Consider the following 18,879-nt stretch of genomic DNA (forward strand, 5'->3'; position numbering starts at 1 on the left):
CAAAAGGGAAGTCAAAAAGCCCTCTGTTTCATTGGAATGTTGGCGTGTAGTTGGACTAAGGGATCGTTGTGTCAAATAGTCCTTATTACCACAATATTACACAATATTTGATTATTGTATACTTAATGATGAAATTTCTACTATGACGTACATGGTATGACATACAAAATTTGTTGCACAGGCAACGTAGTAAGGATCGATTTCGATATTTTTATATAATCAGTACCTTGACGAATATATTTAGACTACGGTCGTCGGCGTTCCAGCTATGATGGACCTGCGTCTCTCGCGAGGCGGGTGGCATGTCGAGGAGCACGTCGAGGCGCGGCGGCCTCGCGAAGTCCTGGGCCAATTCGCGCGGTATCACCGATCGTGTGTACGTCGTGTTGTTGTTGCCACCGCCAACACCGACCCCGCCGCCGGCACCGGCACCGCTCTCCCGGCTCATGCTCTTCACGCCGCCTGGAAAAGAGAAGTAAATCAGTCCGCTTTCGTAACGAGCCTTACGCAGTTACTGTCGATTTTGTCACCTAGCACTGTTACGTACACACGACAATTTTATCACCGGATAATGTTATCTAAGTGTAAAAGTCCAATACACGAGAAATATTTTGACCGAAATATGTACAAGTAACGTGGCCGAGACATAGAAGCCTCTAAAGCGTGCACCGGTACGCAGTAATCGCAAATTTCGTCACAGAACGGATAACTACGACTATACTGGAATGTTCTTACGACGTTATCACACTTTGCGATAAAATGTTTTCTTTATGTATATAAAGGCAGGTCGAAAACAAGTAACACAAGACACTTACATATATAAAAGACTCTGTTTTATAAATGTCCAAAAACATCTGAAAGTCATCCAACATGCGTGATTGAAATCTTATCTCGTTCTATGAACTATGATTTCCGCGCACGCCTATGTTTGTAAATACTATCGTTAGTATGATTTGACTTTTGTTAATTTTACAACTACGCTTGTACATTTAAGTTATCCATTTTTATCAACTTTATCGCGATATGAAAAGGTGTATAGTAATAAAAAAAAAATACACCAGTCTGATTGACTTTGAGCGCTTGTGTGACGTATCTGCTGCAGCCAGAAAAATTATTGAAAAAGATAAATGAACGGTACATACGTGCTCGGTATTATATTTTAAAAGTGGATTTTCTAAAAAAAAAATAGAGATATTGTGCGAAGAAATTCCATTTTACTTATTCTACGTTTTCGACTTATCTTTATTACTCTTTTATTAACTGTAAACTTATAAACCGATGGGGACCTTGCATGTACAAAATCTCTGGCATTAAAAGACATCGCTGAGAAAAGATGTTAGACTAAAAGCACTACTTCGAGCACTACAATAAATATTTTAAATATTTATTTTAATATATATGTAGTCGGAGAGCATAAGCTTATTTAAGTTATCTATCACCGTGTCGCTGAAGATAGCTCAAAGTAGAGCCGAAACGTACGACTTATAACTTGTATTGAATTGTTAATTAAATGTTACCTAACGTTACCTCACCCACAACTGCATTTGATTCTCAATTCACTTTTTCCTTGTTATTCGTTAATATATACATATATCTTTCCATTACAATAACCTATACCATAAGAACATAACAAATTATAAGGCTTTATCTAAAATACTTTTCATATATTTTACCATTTTGATGATAATTGTTTAGAATCAAATATAAGCGTTAGCTTTTAGTTGTTTCACTTCTTAAATTTCAAAATAAGCACATATGAAAAAATACGTTCTCTTTTGGTTTTTAGTGTTTAACAACATATTTCAGAAAAAATCAAATCGATTCTGGACAGTTGTGATATATCTCTTGTCAGTAATGTACGTGTAGAAATAGCGGATAATAGAAGTAGCGAATTAAAATGTTATTAGGAAAAAGTTATATTTTAAGAGGAGTTGTATGCCGTACATCGCATCGATATAGATTTCAGGTAAATCTTCAGGGTAAATCGGTATCTCTGCCAATGTGTGAAAAATAACAGCGGTCGTTAAAAAGATATTGGCTGGACAAGATTTATGCGTTTCAGTGCAGGGCAGGCATTTCTTCGATGAATCCTCGTTCGAGATTCAGATATCGTCTTGCGAGCAGCCATGGCTGGATACCTGCTAGGAATGCGACGGATCAGAATGTTTGGCAAGAAGGGAAGGGCAGCAAGAGAATAAGAGCAAGGCAACGATCAGGAGAAATAATGGTGGGTCCAGCGGCGGAAGGTTCTAGAAGGTTCTCGAAGGTTCTCGAAGGTTCTGGAAGGTTCTGGAAGGTTGACCCACGATATCCTTGGACCATTGGTTTATTTGCCTCTGCAGCTGTTCCCGCGCTTGAGGGCTCCTAGGGCCCTATGAAACCGAAGGTTTCCGTGCCTGAAAAGGCGAGGGGCAACGAATAAGAAAGGTCCTTTCACGGCGGCTTCGTATGTGAGACTCGATTCCATCCCCGCCCGACATATCCGCATCGGGATCTTTTTTTCCTCGCCGTTGCCTTTGGCGTGCCAGAGGTTATTTCAGTCGGTGTTAAGCACAATACGATCTCAGAACATAAATTTCACAGCCGCAGCTGAGTCACATATTGATCCCTGCAGTTTCAGGTATGGATAAAAGGAAAAATCACGTCGTAAGTATAAACGTTTGCTATTATTTGCTATTTGTAACTGATTGTTTTTCAGAAAAACAGTCTTCTGAAAATGGAACTTAAAACAATTTCTGAAGAAATTGAAAAATTCGTCCGAGAAGAAAGAATTCCATTCGTTCGCGTTCTAATTTGGAACAAATAAAAGTCGGAAAGAATTGAGAGTGTGTGCAGATCAAAGGAAAACGAATAATCGAAGAGGCTAATAGCAATTACTCTTGGTGGGAATTGTCCCATGAATCTTTTAATGAGAAAAACGTCATATGGTAAGTAATTAACCGCAATGATAATTACTTTGGGGCGACACTAAACCTCGATGGCGTATAGAATGTAACTGGAGCATATAAAAAATTAAAGATGGATTTAAAGTAATTCAAATAAAAATAAGATCTTCGATAAGAAAAGAAAGAACTTATAATACTTTTGGCGAATCTTTTATCGGTTGCACATGTAATCCTCAGATAAAACTATATTTTCAGAGATATGACTTCATCTTTTATGTATATTTAGCTAAATAGAATCAAGTTAAATATAAATCTATATTAAAAATTAAAATAAAAGTATTTTGTTAATTTTAATACTATATTCTACCCGCTATAACTCTACATATACTTTTAAATTTTCTCTATTTTCTAGCTGTCGAACTATTTTTTTCCACACATAAAGATATTTATTGGATATACATATAATATATGTATATAATCCATCTATAATCCACGTAAATTATCTTAGAGAAATAGTTTTCTTATCGTATAAGTTATATTTTGTATATAAGCTATCTCTTCTTGTAAATAATTATGCATTAGACATTTTCGTTATCGTAAGAGAAATGTAAGTATAGGATAATTGTGGGTTCAGGTAGCATGGATATTTCGGAGGATTACGGCTAGGAGAAAGCTTTGTCCGTCTTGAGGGAGTAAAGCATTCGACTAAAGGACCTGTTCCAAGCTCTACCTGAGCAGGTAAAGTGAGGCGCGGTCAAGGACCTTGACCCTCGACGAACGCTTCGTGAGGTGAGTTAATCCGAAGAACCTTCTAGTCGCTCCAATCCGTTTACGGGTAAAATCTATACGCGGTAATTGCATGACCACCAATAATAAGCTAATATATAGATAAATATGTTATCTATATATACATACCTAATATATAATATATAATATATGATAATTTATACAGTGCATTTTATCGCAATGTATAAACTTTAATCCTATTCGATCCAACCATGCCCTTTCGTGTCCCACGAGTTTCTAACAGTCGTTTGTTCCGGAAAACAAATGATCGTGGGATAATCCCCCCCACTCCTAAAAAAAAGTTGTAGTAGGGAACATCAGCAGAAATTTCAGAGCCGCAGCTCATTTGTTCTTGAAACGACGAACGATCAAAATCTCGTTGGGACACGAAAGTGCATGGTTGGAGGATTACGTCAGTGTTGTGTGAAAGGTAAGGGAGAATTTTTTTTCGATAAAAATGTATTTTTGTGTATAATTTAAGCGTATTTAAAATATTTTTGTCGTTAAAAAAAAATTTGACATTCCACAGAGGACTATTATGGCTCAGAGGCAGGTGGAAGAGGTGGGGAGGAGCTACGATTATAAAAAAAATTTAATTTTTTTACATAAAAAATATCTGTCACACTTCAAATTCGTCTTTTCTTATTCAGAAATTCTTTTTCTAGCATTCTTTAAGTCCTTAAAGTCCTTCTGTACCATTTAAAAATTACCAAATTTGCGGCGACAAAATTAAGTATTCCTATTTAATTAATAATTATCTCATTTTTTTTTTCTTATTCGCACTACTTTTAGCTTTAATTTGCGCGTTGAACCATTAAATTTCGTCAATTTGTTCGTGAGTTATGGTTTTTTTAAATAAAACGAGTCGTAACGTGTGTTTGTCAACATATAATTGTTGTAAAAAAATATTTAAATAAATGATTTCCAAATGTTATTTACATTGATTTTTAGTCGAAGGTACAAAGATATTATAATAATTTTTGGGTAATTTTTCAAAGCTATTAACATTTTGAAAAACGCGTGGGACTCGAAAGTGCATGGTTGGAGCACTAAAGGGGCGGAAAAAACGTTGGATCGAATAGGGTTAATTTGTTTGCAATCCTCACTTACGAAAAACTTATAATTACAGTTAATAGACACTTAACAGCTCTGTTTGGACAAAGAAATTAATTACTCATCACGCTTAATAATAATTCTGCTTGAAAATGGATAATAGCGTTTTTGTCTTAAACGTTGTTTGAGAGATTAAAATATTTGTGATTTCTTAATTAGCATCTTATAAAAGTAACAGAAGACACAAATATCGATTAATATTTATTTTAATTTTTATAATCGATTAATTAAAAAAAATGTATCCTAAAGAAACAATTTTGTATATTTTACATTAATAGAAATCGGATTTGTTCAATTAAAAAAAAAAATTTAAAAAAAGAGACTAAAATATTGATAAGTCCTTGAATCTTCATTAACTATAATTTTAAAATTATACTAATCTGTTTTTGATGTTAAGGAATAATAACCATCTGGGAACATTTTCGATTGCGGATCATTATAATGATACGCAAAAACTTGGCAAGTGAGATCACTTATAGCAAAGGCTAAAAGTCGATTTCATTAATCTTCATCAAAATAAACAAAATTTTCTGCAAATAATAACCGAATAAATAAACGTGACGATTCACGAAACCGATGTGATTTCAGAGATCACGAAAAATTTTAATTTCATCATAAGGATCGTGCGATTCCGTTCAATCAGGAAGGCTATTTCAATCCACGACTAGTTGCGAGCAAAGAAAATTCCTGTTCGCTGCGGAACGCGTTCACGTTCGACGTGGCTTGCGTTTCTGTTTCTGCATTAGAGTATACGCCTAACCTGAAATCTTTTGGCCCATGTTCATGCCCCGGTGGTGGGAGCGTTGGTGGTGATGCCGATGTGGGTGGTGACGGTGATCCGTGCACTGCTTGCCGGCAGACAGTTTGTTCCTGTGGTGTCTGCCGCAGGTGGAGGTGGTGGTGGTAGTCGTGGTAGTCGTGGTGGTGAGGTGATGATGATGGGGATGGTGGTGGTGGTGATGGCCGGTAGTCGGTGGTGCAGTAGGCACCACACCACCGTCTATTCCTTCCCCGCCGCCGCCGCCGCCGCCGCCTCCTCCTCCACCTCCTCCTCCTCCGCCTCCTCCTCCGCCGGCGCCGCCGCCGCCGCCGCCCCTACCGGGGCTACCACCGCCCCCGCCGCCGCCGCGGCCGCCTGCAGTACCTGAACCGCCTCCGGTACCGCCAGTCGCCCCGTTTCCGCGGCTACCGCCCCCGCTCACGCAACGATTCGCTTTGTACCTGCAATGCGAGAACAGAACGAGGGCACGTTAATTCGTGTGCGTTCTGAGGGGTGGGAGAGAGAGAGATAGAGAGAGATAGAGAGAGAAAGAGATAAAGGGGGACAGAGATTGATACGCGAGTCAGGATCGATACGCGTGGAAGGGGGAAAGTGATTTCGGCCGGAGGGGGGGGGGATGATTTTCACGGTCGGCGAACTCGCGAGAGCGTTACGTTAAATACTTACGAGTACGTAACGTCAAAGGATGTAACGTTTCGTTTGACCGTGGATCGATCAAGTTCATTTGCAAAAATTAAAAGAAAACAATATGGCATTTTGATTTTCTATTAGGGCCCATGGCACATAAGAAAACTTAAGCAGTAAGACTTAAGCGGTAAGCAAATTGACCAATAGCTATCTTAAAATTTTCGAGAATACTTGACTGTGATTGGCCTATTTGCTTAAGTTTTTCTATGTGCTATGAGCCTTAATTGTATTCTGGAAAGCTATGTAAAATTGTTTTTGCAATAATACAGGCGAAAGTTAAAACAAACATATCTGCATTCATATATAATATAATTTTATTTGTATACGTTAGAATAAAAGGATTATTGTAGATGAATATTGTAAAAATTATTATTACGAACTATCCACGTAATATAGGAAGATTAATATTGGCAAGAAAAAATTCAGAGATTTTGTCATTACGTCCGCGCTTGATTTCTCTTTGTTCTACTTTGGACGAATCCCTAGAGATTTGGTGCAGAAAACTGCGCTGAATTTTCGCACGGGAAATCATGTTGGCGAGAGCGTGCCCCTGGATTCGGGTAATTCGAGGTGCGCGCTTCGTCTGCGGGTTCAGAAAAAAAAAAACATGTCCGAGCGAATCTCGATTAATCACGTTTTCCTATTTGCGAGGGCTCTGCGGAACGGATTGCCGCGGCATATGTATAGTATGTAAGCGTGGGACGAATCGCGGGAATCGATTAATTCTTTCTAGGATAAAGTACACGCGAAGTAGCATTTTCATCACGAGCTTGCGATTTCCGGACGACGCCCGTATCTTTTCTGCGTCGCCGGCACGAAATCGTATCGAATTTTTCAGACGAGCGCGTTGTCACAAAGACCCGTCTGTGCCTGGGAGTAAAATAAAAATGTATTGAAATTCTAATTATTTAAATATTTTTCAATCTGTATATAAACAGTAATAATCTAGTAATTTTCCCCATTACATCATTAGAGTACAGAAAAATTTGAGAATTTTAGGTTCTACTGCGATTATATAGAATGATTTTATAGATACAGCAAGTCACATGAATAAATCGATTTATATAAGAGAGAAAGAGAAAGAGAAATGCTGCACAAGTCCAAAGTCAGCTTGAAGCCGAGCCACTCTTTCAATATCTGCCTGACGTTCGTTAAAATTTGCGTCATTAAAATTATGCGTAACATTAATCACATAAAGAAAACCCGTAAGCGTATATACTGCGAATGACCGCATTAAACTAGTGATAAATGCTGCGTCTTATCACGTTACATTGACAATGCACTGTAATCTAGATTCCGCGAAATTTATTTCTATACAACATTTTCCTCGTTTTCTTAAAATACATGTATTCAAAAATTAACTATATACATAACTAAGAGCTGTTATGTAAATGACTAAATTAGTTACATAATTTCCAGAGCAGCATAAGCAAGATCTTTGAAACGCAACGATATTAAATCGATCGCAGTATCCGTAGTAGGTAATCTAATGCAAATCGAGATGTAAATTTGCGTTTTATGATTTTTAAACGTACTTACTTTATTTTGTTACATTATTACAGGAAAATGTTACATCATTTACGAGGTGAGCAGCTCAAAGTATAAATTCCTTGACGTTCTCCGATCATTCAAGAATGTTCAACACCCTATTACCAATTTCTCTATGAAATTGACGCGATAGGCATCTGTAGGTAATCATTACCTCAGACTGTGACAGGGTATGATTAACGTAGAAGCAAAGGTTCACGAACGCGTAGAAATATCCGGATAAGAATATGACAGTGACCTTCTTGGTGGAAATACAGTAACACGATACGCCAGAGCAAACAAAGATTAACCGTGTACGTGACGATAATTTTTCATCTGCTTGGCGAAAAAGAGGAGGAGCGCGAAGAACAAATGAAGAATAGTGGTGTGGACTCAAACACGGTAATAGGTAACTCTCCGCGCGAATGCCAGCGACATAATGAATATAATTTGACCAAGAATTCTGTTCTAAATAAGAAAGAACGTAACATCTAAACCCCTCTGGAGAACCAAAAGAAAATACATATAATACGTTTCACACCTTCATAAATTTGTTCTGCTTTTAAAATTTACTTGATTATACCTTCACTCTGCTTTTATATTGGGGAATGGCACGAAGGAAAATCCACGTAGCCGCGATAAATTTCTGCATCCGCGGTCAAAATTTCTATAATTGGCTGTACAATTTGATTGAATGTACAATTAGAAACGAGAAATAATCCGATTCGGTCCTTTTCTCCAGCCTGTGACATAATATAACGTATGCTAACCGTAACCCGATCGTTCATCGTATCCGTTCGCCGTCGTGCTGGTTTCCGGTCGCGGACACCGGACATTGGCATCCTGAATCCGGGCCGATTTGGTTTCACTCGCGATAATCAGTGCTAGGAAAAAAAGGAATCTGCTACGGAAATTCATGAAAAATATCTCTCTTGCAGCGATGGAAAAATTCGGATTACGTATACTAATTGCAATGAGTGGCTGGAAGTCAGGAATTACTCCGGTATTAATTACCGTGACGCAGAAGGAAATAGCAAAATGAGACAACCATCCGAAATTAAATTTGCGCGTGTTAATCATCTCTCGCCGTTCCGACAGTATAAAACAGCAAGAAAGTAGTTAACGACAATTATATCAACGACAGTCACGATATATTCTAAACGGCACGGCGGAACTTTCCGTTGGCTAATCGTTGTTGTTTGTTAACAAGTCTGATAGGTAGCCCTGTGTTTTCACCATAAACTCGTCACGCTTCGTCGACATCCATTTGTTTGTTCGTCAGACTTTCAGCGCGAAGTTTGACGACGGCAAATTAGGCTCGCATCTTGCCCGAAAGAAGGACTCGTACGGAATGTCGCGGAGGCAAGCGGTGATCTCGGACAACTTTCCTAATTTGATGAAAACAGCGCAACTTGCGCAACAAGATCAGATATATTGGCTCCGAAAAAGAAACCCCGCAAATAAACATCGATAACATCGAGATGGGAGCGTCCCTCATTGAAGACGATCGAGCGAGATATACCTCGACCTCGAGCGCCTTTCCAAATAATTGTGAAACATTCATAATTAATCATCGCGCCATGGCGAATGAATAAATCATTACGATTGTGTTGCCGCGCGCGGCGAACAGGAAACGCGGTCGAGAAACCGCGAATTTAATTTCCCGCCGCGCGGGAAGTAAATGAGTAAGATGCCCTTTGAGCCGCGCGGGCCCGTTCTTGGCAGTCGTCACGGTGCTGACCGCTATGGAGCAGGCGTTTCATTTGAAGTCCATTAATGGCATTTATCTCTCTTAACCGCGGCGGACGTCGTCAGCGGGACTGATATCGCCTTGAGTGTAGAACGAAGAGAAAGTATACTGAAATCGACTTCCTCAACGTTTGCACACCGATTCGGCCAATTAAAACACTCGAGACAATAAACAAAAGCCCGTACTGATTACTTTACTAATGCTGTTTGCCGAAAGTTACATTAGTACGGACGAGGCGTGTTACAATAATAATACTTTGAAGTGCCTTCTAATTTCAACGATCTTAATAAAGTTTCAGATTTGTGTGTACAATTGAAAACGAGAGTTTCGAGCTTTTATCGGATTGTTTCAATCATAAGGCTTTTACTGCCAAGAATATAATTCCAAAATCATTTTAACCGTCAGACGTTTGAAAATTATAAATTATGTCACGCAAACAATTGTATAAAGGGTTTTTGTTTGTCATCTTTCGTTTTTTTTTTCAGAGGTAAATCCTCAGGATAAGTATTATACTTTTAAAGCACTGCCGTTGTTTTATTGAATTATTCCATCCGCGGTTAGAACATTTCTAAAAAAAAACCTCCTAGACTGTCTAAAAGCTCGTGTAAAAAATTCACATCCGTTTTTTCGGCGAATATACTTGGTATATCAAAAGATTAAACCGCACGCAACAGATTCGTTTGGAAATAACCTCCACGAGCCGGTCTGGACCAAACGGCATTTGATTTCGAGACGAAATACGAGAATGTCGGCGGTTCGAACGCTATGGAGGCGCTCGACCGGCGGCGGTATTGATCCGCGGGGGTCACCTTTGCCCCACCTCGACACGGGACCAACCTCCAAATCCACCCCTGCCCTGCCCTTCAGACCCTCGTACCACGCGAGTTCTCATGACCGACGGGCGCTACCGCGAACTCCTGGTAAAATAGACCATCGAAAAATATTCCGGCAAAGCTCTAAGTTGCGCTGAAGATCTCTCTCCTACGCGCTGATAAGAAAACTCCTTGAAGATGTCGGATTAAACCATCAAGTATGCATGAGACGCGGATACACGTGAGAGCGCTAAAGCACATTGGTTTACTGAGCGCGACAAAGCACAATGCTTCTTAATTATTTTCAATTCCTCGGCAGCTTAATATTGTCGTTGATGATAAATTATAAAGAAAAACGTGCGAAATTTTGTAACACCTCATAGACTCGAGGAACAGGATTATCAAAGTTGTTGGCCATTGATCGGTCTTTAAATTTATAATGATGAAGTTAATTTTTTCTCTTCGATGTGTAAAGAAGACAATGTAGTATAATGTGTTTCATATCAGAGTTATAAAATCCGTAATATCAATATTTTTTCCAAAACAGTCGCACGCAAATGTCTGTAAATAAAGATCCATCAACTCTAATAGCTGCAACTGTTGTAAGGTCCTGCAAACGTGCACGTCTGTATGGCGAATAAATATTTGCCACCGGCATGGCGGAGATGCGTTAATTGTTAATTTACAAATTCTCGCGCGCTCGTTGCGTCCTGGTTGCGTAAATATTTAGCGTGTACGTCAATGGGTATTTCGTTTCATGCAACGTTTAGTTTAACGTCGCGCATCGTGGAATTCATATTTTCACGCGCACAACAGTGATTTCGTAATGGTCCGCGAGCACGATTAATTTTTGCGATTAATTTATTTAATTAATATTTATTTCAGAAAATCATTTGTTGTTTACAAATATTAATGCACGATCTGGTTTTTATTGTAATAATTCTTCCACTTTCGTACCTTAAATTTACACAGAAGTATACAATTTTATATAATGAAATGGAATGGAAGTGCACTTGTAGTTTTGTGCGGTACGAATTTTTTCTTAAAAAAAAAAAGTAAGAATATCAAAATCCTAGGTGCGCGTACGATAACTAATATTCGCAAGAAGTTGACTACAAACTTCTGAAAAGACATTTAGCGACTATCATCATTAAGCTGTTCCAAATACGCTCCGGCGGATAGCGGCCTGCCATTTATTAATAAACATATCCGGAAACGCGTCGGCGCTCGGGAGCATGAATTTAGAGTAATCATAATCGCACGCTCGTATATACGCTGTAGGTGTAATCACCGTTGCGTGGCTCGGCTTAATCTTTACGTGATTACGGCGTTGCGCTCGAAGGGACGGGATATTTCGACGATTATCGACGACCCGCGGCGTCGGTCGTGTCTGTAATAGAAATTTTTCAACGACGGCCGGAGTTCCTCAGGGCGATCGTTTTTCCCGGTGAACAGGATGATCCTCGTGCACGGAAAGCGCACCGGGAAACGGCGCGGCGCGGCGCGGGATGGATCGACCAAACATCACCGAGGATGACCGTAAATCGCGGCCGGTTGGTTCATCACGCACGGCACCGCCATGCCATCGACAAACCAGTTGCCAACCGGTACTAATAAACTCTAACGATGTAGATGTCAATTGCGTTCAATGATACTGAAACGATGTGTAATGCATCGCCGTTGGCTCGCAAGCGACAGCGTTAAAACAAGCCGCGCCGAGTTTGCGGAGCGAGCCCAAAAACTATTCTATACTGTTGGGACAAAACGAAACGGGAAATCTGTGTTTCGTCGCTTAGCTGAGGAATATTTTAAAAATTACTTGAAAATCTTACAACATAAAATATAATATTATTAATAATAATATATTTTCTGAGTTTTGCCTCCTTTTTCTAAGACAAAGAAATTTTTCAAAGCTAATCCAGACTTATTATGCGAAACATTCGTTTTCCCGCGGCGTCGTACGAGAATCCTGATTTACATGACAAAAATGTTAGATATTCCTGGTTCCGTTCGATTGACGGTCCGTAGCGCAACCGGCAGCTAATAACGGCCATTTACACTTAGCAGTCGTCGGCTTAGTATGGCACAGCTGACGACTTAGCCGGCCGTCAACACCTGTTCGCCAGCTGCGACGATAAAGGTTCGATAGAAGCGTTTGCGTTGGCCTACAGTTTCTCGACAAAATGGAGTCTTTTGTCGTGCATATACGGGCCTTCTTTACTCTGACGTTTTCGCGCCGCGCCTTTTTACTAGTCTCGCCCGGCGGAGAGCCACGGACCCCGGCGGTGGTCCACTATGAGAAACAATGCGGCCCGGCTGGTGAAGTCGTATATATTATAATCGAGCCGGTTGCTGCTTTTTATTTCGACCAGCGTGAAACGGGTCACTGAGACGAACAATAATTTCCCGGCACGCCTAACGAAACGTAGAACGCGCCTTGATCATGCGGGACTATTCGTCTGGATGTGACGCCTTTTGAAAAGCAGAAGAAAGCGCATATAGGTACCGCAGACGATTCATGCCGCGTAATATCGCTGGTGTTTCACGCGCGTACATACGTATATTGCGTTAGGTAATGTTTCAGCATACGATCGGTGAAATTAACTGCGTCCAGCAAAGAAATAATGAAATTTGGAAATCGTTTAATTGCCGTCTTCTGCTTGTCCCACGACCAATTGTTACATTTTTGTAAATTGTTAACTGTTATTTTAATAGCTGAATTTTAATTCAAAGGGTACTATTACAAAGATATATGATATTAAAAACTGGAAAAAAAAGGTTTTTTTTTCAATTTGTGCGAAAAATACAACATAAAGGGAATTGGACTAATCACAACACAATATATAGATTTTATACGTACAAATTTGGTAATATTTATTCGGTAGTATTCTGTAGAAGCACGAATTGTATATCCAAAGAAGTAATATTTTACGCGACGCGTGCGTTCGACCGTTTCAAGGATTTGCGACCACAATTTCACAAGTCTACCAAAGTCGATCCGGCGCGACGCGACGATCATCGTCAACGATTTTTTTTTTATCTCGACGGCGAGCAAAGTCCTACGATTTGCTCGGTTATTAGGAGGGGGCCACGCCCCGTCCCTGAATTCCAACATGATGGGCAGTTCTTGGTTTGATCGAAGTCAATATCGGGGCGGTCGTTGGTAGGTCCTTTCGGCTTGATTCTCTCAGCGCGGTGAGATCATCGAATTGGCCTGGCAACGCGTTTCAAATCGGGTTGTTCAGGTCCGCATCTCGCGTCGTCTTTAATATTGCATGGTACGAAGATTACTGGTGGCCTCTCTCGCTATCTCAAAAAATTTATAAGCTGTATTTATAAGAGGAAGTTATATACGAAAATTATACAAATTACAATCTTGAGAGCAAATATTTATTACTCGAATCAGCGTCTTCTTATTTTCACACTCGTTTTTTTGTCCTTTGTAATATTATCATATAGTTAATTGGTATCATTATTATTATTAGTTATATTAATTAAAGATTAAAACAATTCTAAACAACATTTATTGCTGATACTTCACCTTTTGAAGTGTTACTCTTTAATACATTTGTCTTTATGTATTGCATCTCTTGCACTTTAATAAAGTTATTTATTATTATTATTATTATTACTGTACGGCAGTGGTTGCATTGCAAGTTGCAATCTTTAGTACAATTATATATAGTTTTTAATTTTGGCCTTAATTTTTGTTATTGGGCGTAACTAGCTTATAAGAGACAAGTTTCAGTTCGAATGTACTAAGGATAATAAGTATTTAATTCTACATTGCTATTAGATTGCAAGCAATCTATTTTCCACGTCTCGCCACATTTTCCTTATACAAGAAAGTGTTTATGATTCATGTTAATTTATCACGCTACATTATTCATACGTCGTAAGTCTTTTCTCCTCAATGAAATTTTTCAATGAGCAATGAGGGTCCACGGTACGTTCTGTTTTATCATCGCTTCCGCAGTTCCTCGAAGTCGATTATATCAGAGCATCGGTCTCCGTCTTGAAGACGCGTTTGAGGATGGGTTACGCGGGTCAGACGAGTCTCGTTTACGCGCTCATTCTCGTTGAGAGTCACACTTGCAGACAGAAATGACAAATGGCACAATCGTTATAGCGCGTTTATTTTATCGTGCCCGTATCATTAGTAAACCGTCGCTTTATGTCGCGCGTATGGAAGCCTTCTGCCAGTTGCACGTGAGAAAGAGCTTCTGATGAGGAATAAAAATCGAAGAGTCAATGAAGCACTCGTTATGAATTTTCAGAGATTATTTATCTTACGAGCGCGCAGCCACGAAGAATTTAATGAAGACTGCTACTTTAGAGATAAGGTAAGATAAGAGATAAAGATAAGAAAATTTCTATACTCCTCTGCTTATAATGCACATTTGTTGCACGATCTGCATAAATATAGCGAGCGGGATGAAATCTAAAGTTTGTTGCGTCTGGTATATAACGGGTCGGTCAGGGATTTAATAACCTCGCTAAAATTACACGTGAACGTGCTGATTTATGTAAACAGAAACAGGGACGCGCGAATCTCAGTCAAAACTTCAGGGTGAGGTAACTCACTATGATTTAGAGATAATATCTAGTCGCACTCTCGTTGTAAAGTAGCATACAAGGTGCATATACCGTTGCATGCACGTTGGTGCTGACGGGCTCGTGTTGCAGATAAACGACAGGCGTTGTATGAAGATAAACGACACTCGCTAGAAGAAGATATTTCACGACGTCTGCATGCACGCGCCAAGTAACACACCGTGTCTCAGGACGGTTAGAAGTGTTACGACTTCATTCCGCATGAGATGCATTTCTTATGGCGGCCGGTCCCCCCTTCTTGTAAAGTCATTTACGCACAAAGGCGCTCAATTAATTCTCAGAAACAAAAGCGCCAATCATTCTGAACGAAACTCACGCGTAAAAGGCGCCTTTGTGCGCCAATTTCACAATTAAATTACGCATGTATCAAGCATCATGTCGTCCCATTTGTTTTTTGTATCTCTCGTCTCACGCAAAATGATTATTAATTAAAACGTCCCAGCAACTTACTGATGTAACGGTAATAATAATATCCCGATAATCGTATCACGTAATGTTAATTCTAAGTGGAACATATAATATTGCCACAGAAATAAATTTCAATGTAATTCATCTGTTTAATTTGTTTCACTTTTATAACATTTTTTAAATCAGTTTTGCATTTCTAAATTGAAATATGTTAGTAACTCTTCAGAATAAGTCTTAGCTTGCTAATTCTCATGTGTTGACTTCGACATATACGAGCGTTTTCATAGAAAACTAAAAGGAAAAAGATCCCGTGTTAACATCAACAATATCAGAACGCGATGCGTGCTCGCTCTTGACGCAAGCCGGTGGAGACTCGTGGTTCTTTGCTTTGTTCATCGTCAAGGTCTAGATCAGCGCTATGCCGCGCATCGCGCCGGCCGCGGCGAGTGGAAGCGAGCTTTCCGATCCTTTTCCTTCGACCATGTCGCGAATACGCGATCGCGCGCGACTCACGCCAAGAACCGACGACGGCGATCTCAATGATGAAATCGAGAACGCGATGGCGGGAAGATTTCCTCAAGGTCTCGTCGCAGCCGCAGCTCCGAAGGAAAAACGAAAGGCAGGAGCGGATCCACGTTCCGCAGCTTCCCTCCGCACGCACGCATGCATTTTTCTCGCGAACGCGCACGCGCAACGTACACCGCGACGAATATCTCGGTTTTTCGCCGCAAGACTGGTTCCTCGAGATGATGTCCTTGGAGGACGATACCCCCGAGAAAGTGCAAAAATGCATTGTGCGACGCGACTTCGGTGTTTTTCAAAGAGGATAAGAAAATCTCTCAAGATGGTAGGCTCAAGTTTGAGTTTATAGCTTTAATTCCTATTCTATAGCAATGTACAAAAATTAATATAACGTGTAATAAGAAAAAAATAAAAGCAAAAAGACAATGTATGAATGAACAATATGAATTTGTAAACAGTTGATAAACTTTAAAAAAAAAAGAAAGTAAAACTAAAAGGGGGGAAAAACGGAGAAGATCGAGGAAGGAAAGTCAAAACTTGCGGAATTTTCTTTATAAAAATAAAAATAAATATAAATATAAAAAATATCACAAACAATTAAGGAAATTTTAAGCTGCTTCTGAGAGTTTTTCCAACGATTAATTAGATAAATACAAGTATAATAAGGAATTATTTAGTCGAAAGACTTTATTAGTTGGAAAAATCAGATCGAAAAATGTGTAAATTTCCTCTAATCATGTACAGAATCTATAGATGACTGTTATGTAGTGTTGCACGCTGCTGTATGAGAGGTAGGGATGGAGAGCTACGATTATCTTATGTAATTTAACTAGAGCTGCTTGCGTCAATGCGCGACGCACCTTGGCGCGAAGTCTGGAATAAACTATCACGCGAGCTATTCAAATAGATCAAACATTCAAGTGCCGACTACGATAAATGGCTGTGCAATATTTACATCAACATTTTTGTGCAATAATTACGAACTTGTAGAGATAATTATTCTTTCATCCTCTTATTGCTTGAGAGAGAATGTAAGTTCGTAACAAATGTTGTTACGGACGGAGGGAGAAAGTCTCCCAGAGGGAGTACATTCGTCGAGGGAGATATCCTGCGTAGAAAATTCGTTATTCTTATCGTTTCTTATCGACTACGACGATGAAGATGACGATGACAGTCGCAGCGTATCAAGCATGTGCGTTTATCTCCCGGCTGGCGCCTTTCGCTTTATTACAGCGCAATGCGCATCGCGGACGGTTCAACGACCCGATTTCTGTGTGTGATCTTGCGTGGCCTTGGAAGACAGGCCGGATGTTGCGAGACTGACAAAGAGGTTTGGCACTGCGGCGAAAGAGAGAGAGAGAGAGAGGGAGAGAGGAGAAGGAAAGAGAGAGGGAGAGGGAGCGAGGGACAAGTCACGAGCAACCTATGAAAAGTTCGAGGCCGCCATCGGCTTTGTGGAATACCCAAACGGGCCAATTATATCGTATTATATCAAATTCCGATAAACGTTTTCAATTTTGGTACGAGCGTCATAATTTTCCCCATATGTTTTAGGGGTTAAAATAATCCTGAACACTGAAGAAAATCTTTTGACTATATACGACAAGAAATTCAGACATAAGAAGCAAAAACCAATTTCGGCAAACAAATTAAAATTTGAGAAATATTTTACAATCATATATGATTTTTAATGTGATCAAGTATAATACAGACGCATAAAGGATTAATAGAAAAAAATCTGATTGTTACAAAACAGTGTCTGACGGAAATTCGTTCATATACCTGTTCATTCCTCCCTCACTACGTACGGTTCACTGTTGTTGCCAAGTCAAAATCCAAAAATAAACCAACCGTAAGAATGCTTACGTGATGTTGCCGTTTAATTAAAAACGTTAATGAGTAACAATATTAGAGATAAAACGATATCGTAATGTATTGTATTACAAATGTAGTTATGAAAGAATTACTAAATAAGTATTACTAAACAAGTATTACTTCCTCAAGGAAGAACATTTCAAAAACCGAAAGAAGGAATTGTAATTAAATAAATCTATGTAAATTCTACGTTATCTGTACGTAGGCGGTAAGAAAATAATATATTATATATTTACAGCCTTCACATCTTGGTTGTCGCGAATGCTATATAATTTATCTTCTATCTACATAGATAATGCTGCCAACAGTAGATAAATGCCTGTTGATTAGAAGAAAGTTCCTCATCGGCGTAAGTTAGATTTAACTTGTAATTTGCATCTCTCTTGCTGTAATGTGCTCAACTCAAAGGAGTCGAATCGTCGTTGACAAGATAGGCGAAAGATGCTTTCTCTCTCCCAGTCAAATATTTACGATCCTCAGCAGCCTAATTTCTCGCGTTGAAGGGTGAAGGGTCCTACGTGTACAGGGTTACGAACCTGCGTGTGTTCGAACGCGAAGAAAAGCGGAGAGGCACGGGCAGACAATGAACAATCGTACATTGTTACGAGTTATAGCATTGTTACTCCACCGAGCTCGGGTCCCGTGTTCACATAATTAGGCTGTAAACGTTTCGAGACAATCACCATTGTTTTCCGTCTCTGTGCCCTCCCTGGATTAAGGTTCCCTGCTGTCCTTTGCCAGTAAAACGAGCACTTTGGGATACTTTGAGAAAGGAGCAGATCAAGATGTACAAAAATTCTGAAGACTATACTAAATTGTTTCTCATTTTCTATTTCCAACTGTCCTATTTAACTATTGCGTATTATTCTGACAATTGCTATATAATAATTGAACATGATTGAGTCATGGCTTTCATCGACTTATTCGTGCTTTTCCTTTGTATATTATTCCATAAATGAGGAAATATTCTAACAATAGCGACTCAGATGTTTTTATTAAAATAGAAACATTTTTAAATAATTGTTTAATAAAAGGCCACGATATTATTAAAATTCTTGTCCGGGTTGTTTTGTCTAGCAAATTACGCATGTCACAGTAGTTTCGGATGTTGTATCCTGA

The 18,879-nt window shown here is 39.4% G+C and overlaps 1 protein-coding gene across 4 annotated transcripts in view; it reads right to left on the bottom strand.

The window, feature by feature from the left end:
* LOC139770337 (protein gustavus-like) overlaps nucleotides 1–18,879 on the bottom strand; it is a 142,946-nt gene that overhangs the window by 14,864 nt on the left and 109,203 nt on the right. For all 4 annotated transcript variants that reach the window (XM_071702240.1, XM_071702239.1, XM_071702242.1 and 1 more), the window contains 2 exons: nucleotides 5,545–6,005; nucleotides 227–462 (listed from right to left, as the gene is read on the bottom strand). In XM_071702240.1, the coding sequence (XP_071558341.1) occupies nucleotides 227–462; nucleotides 5,545–6,005 (697 nt within the window). The remainder of the gene's footprint in view (nucleotides 1–226; nucleotides 463–5,544; nucleotides 6,006–18,879) is intronic.

Source organism: Temnothorax nylanderi, unplaced genomic scaffold (assembly GCF_030848795.1).
Source record: "Temnothorax nylanderi isolate EJ_2023f unplaced genomic scaffold, tnyl_v1.0 TNYL_tig0028_pilon, whole genome shotgun sequence".
NCBI lineage: Eukaryota > Metazoa > Arthropoda > Insecta > Hymenoptera > Formicidae > Temnothorax > Temnothorax nylanderi.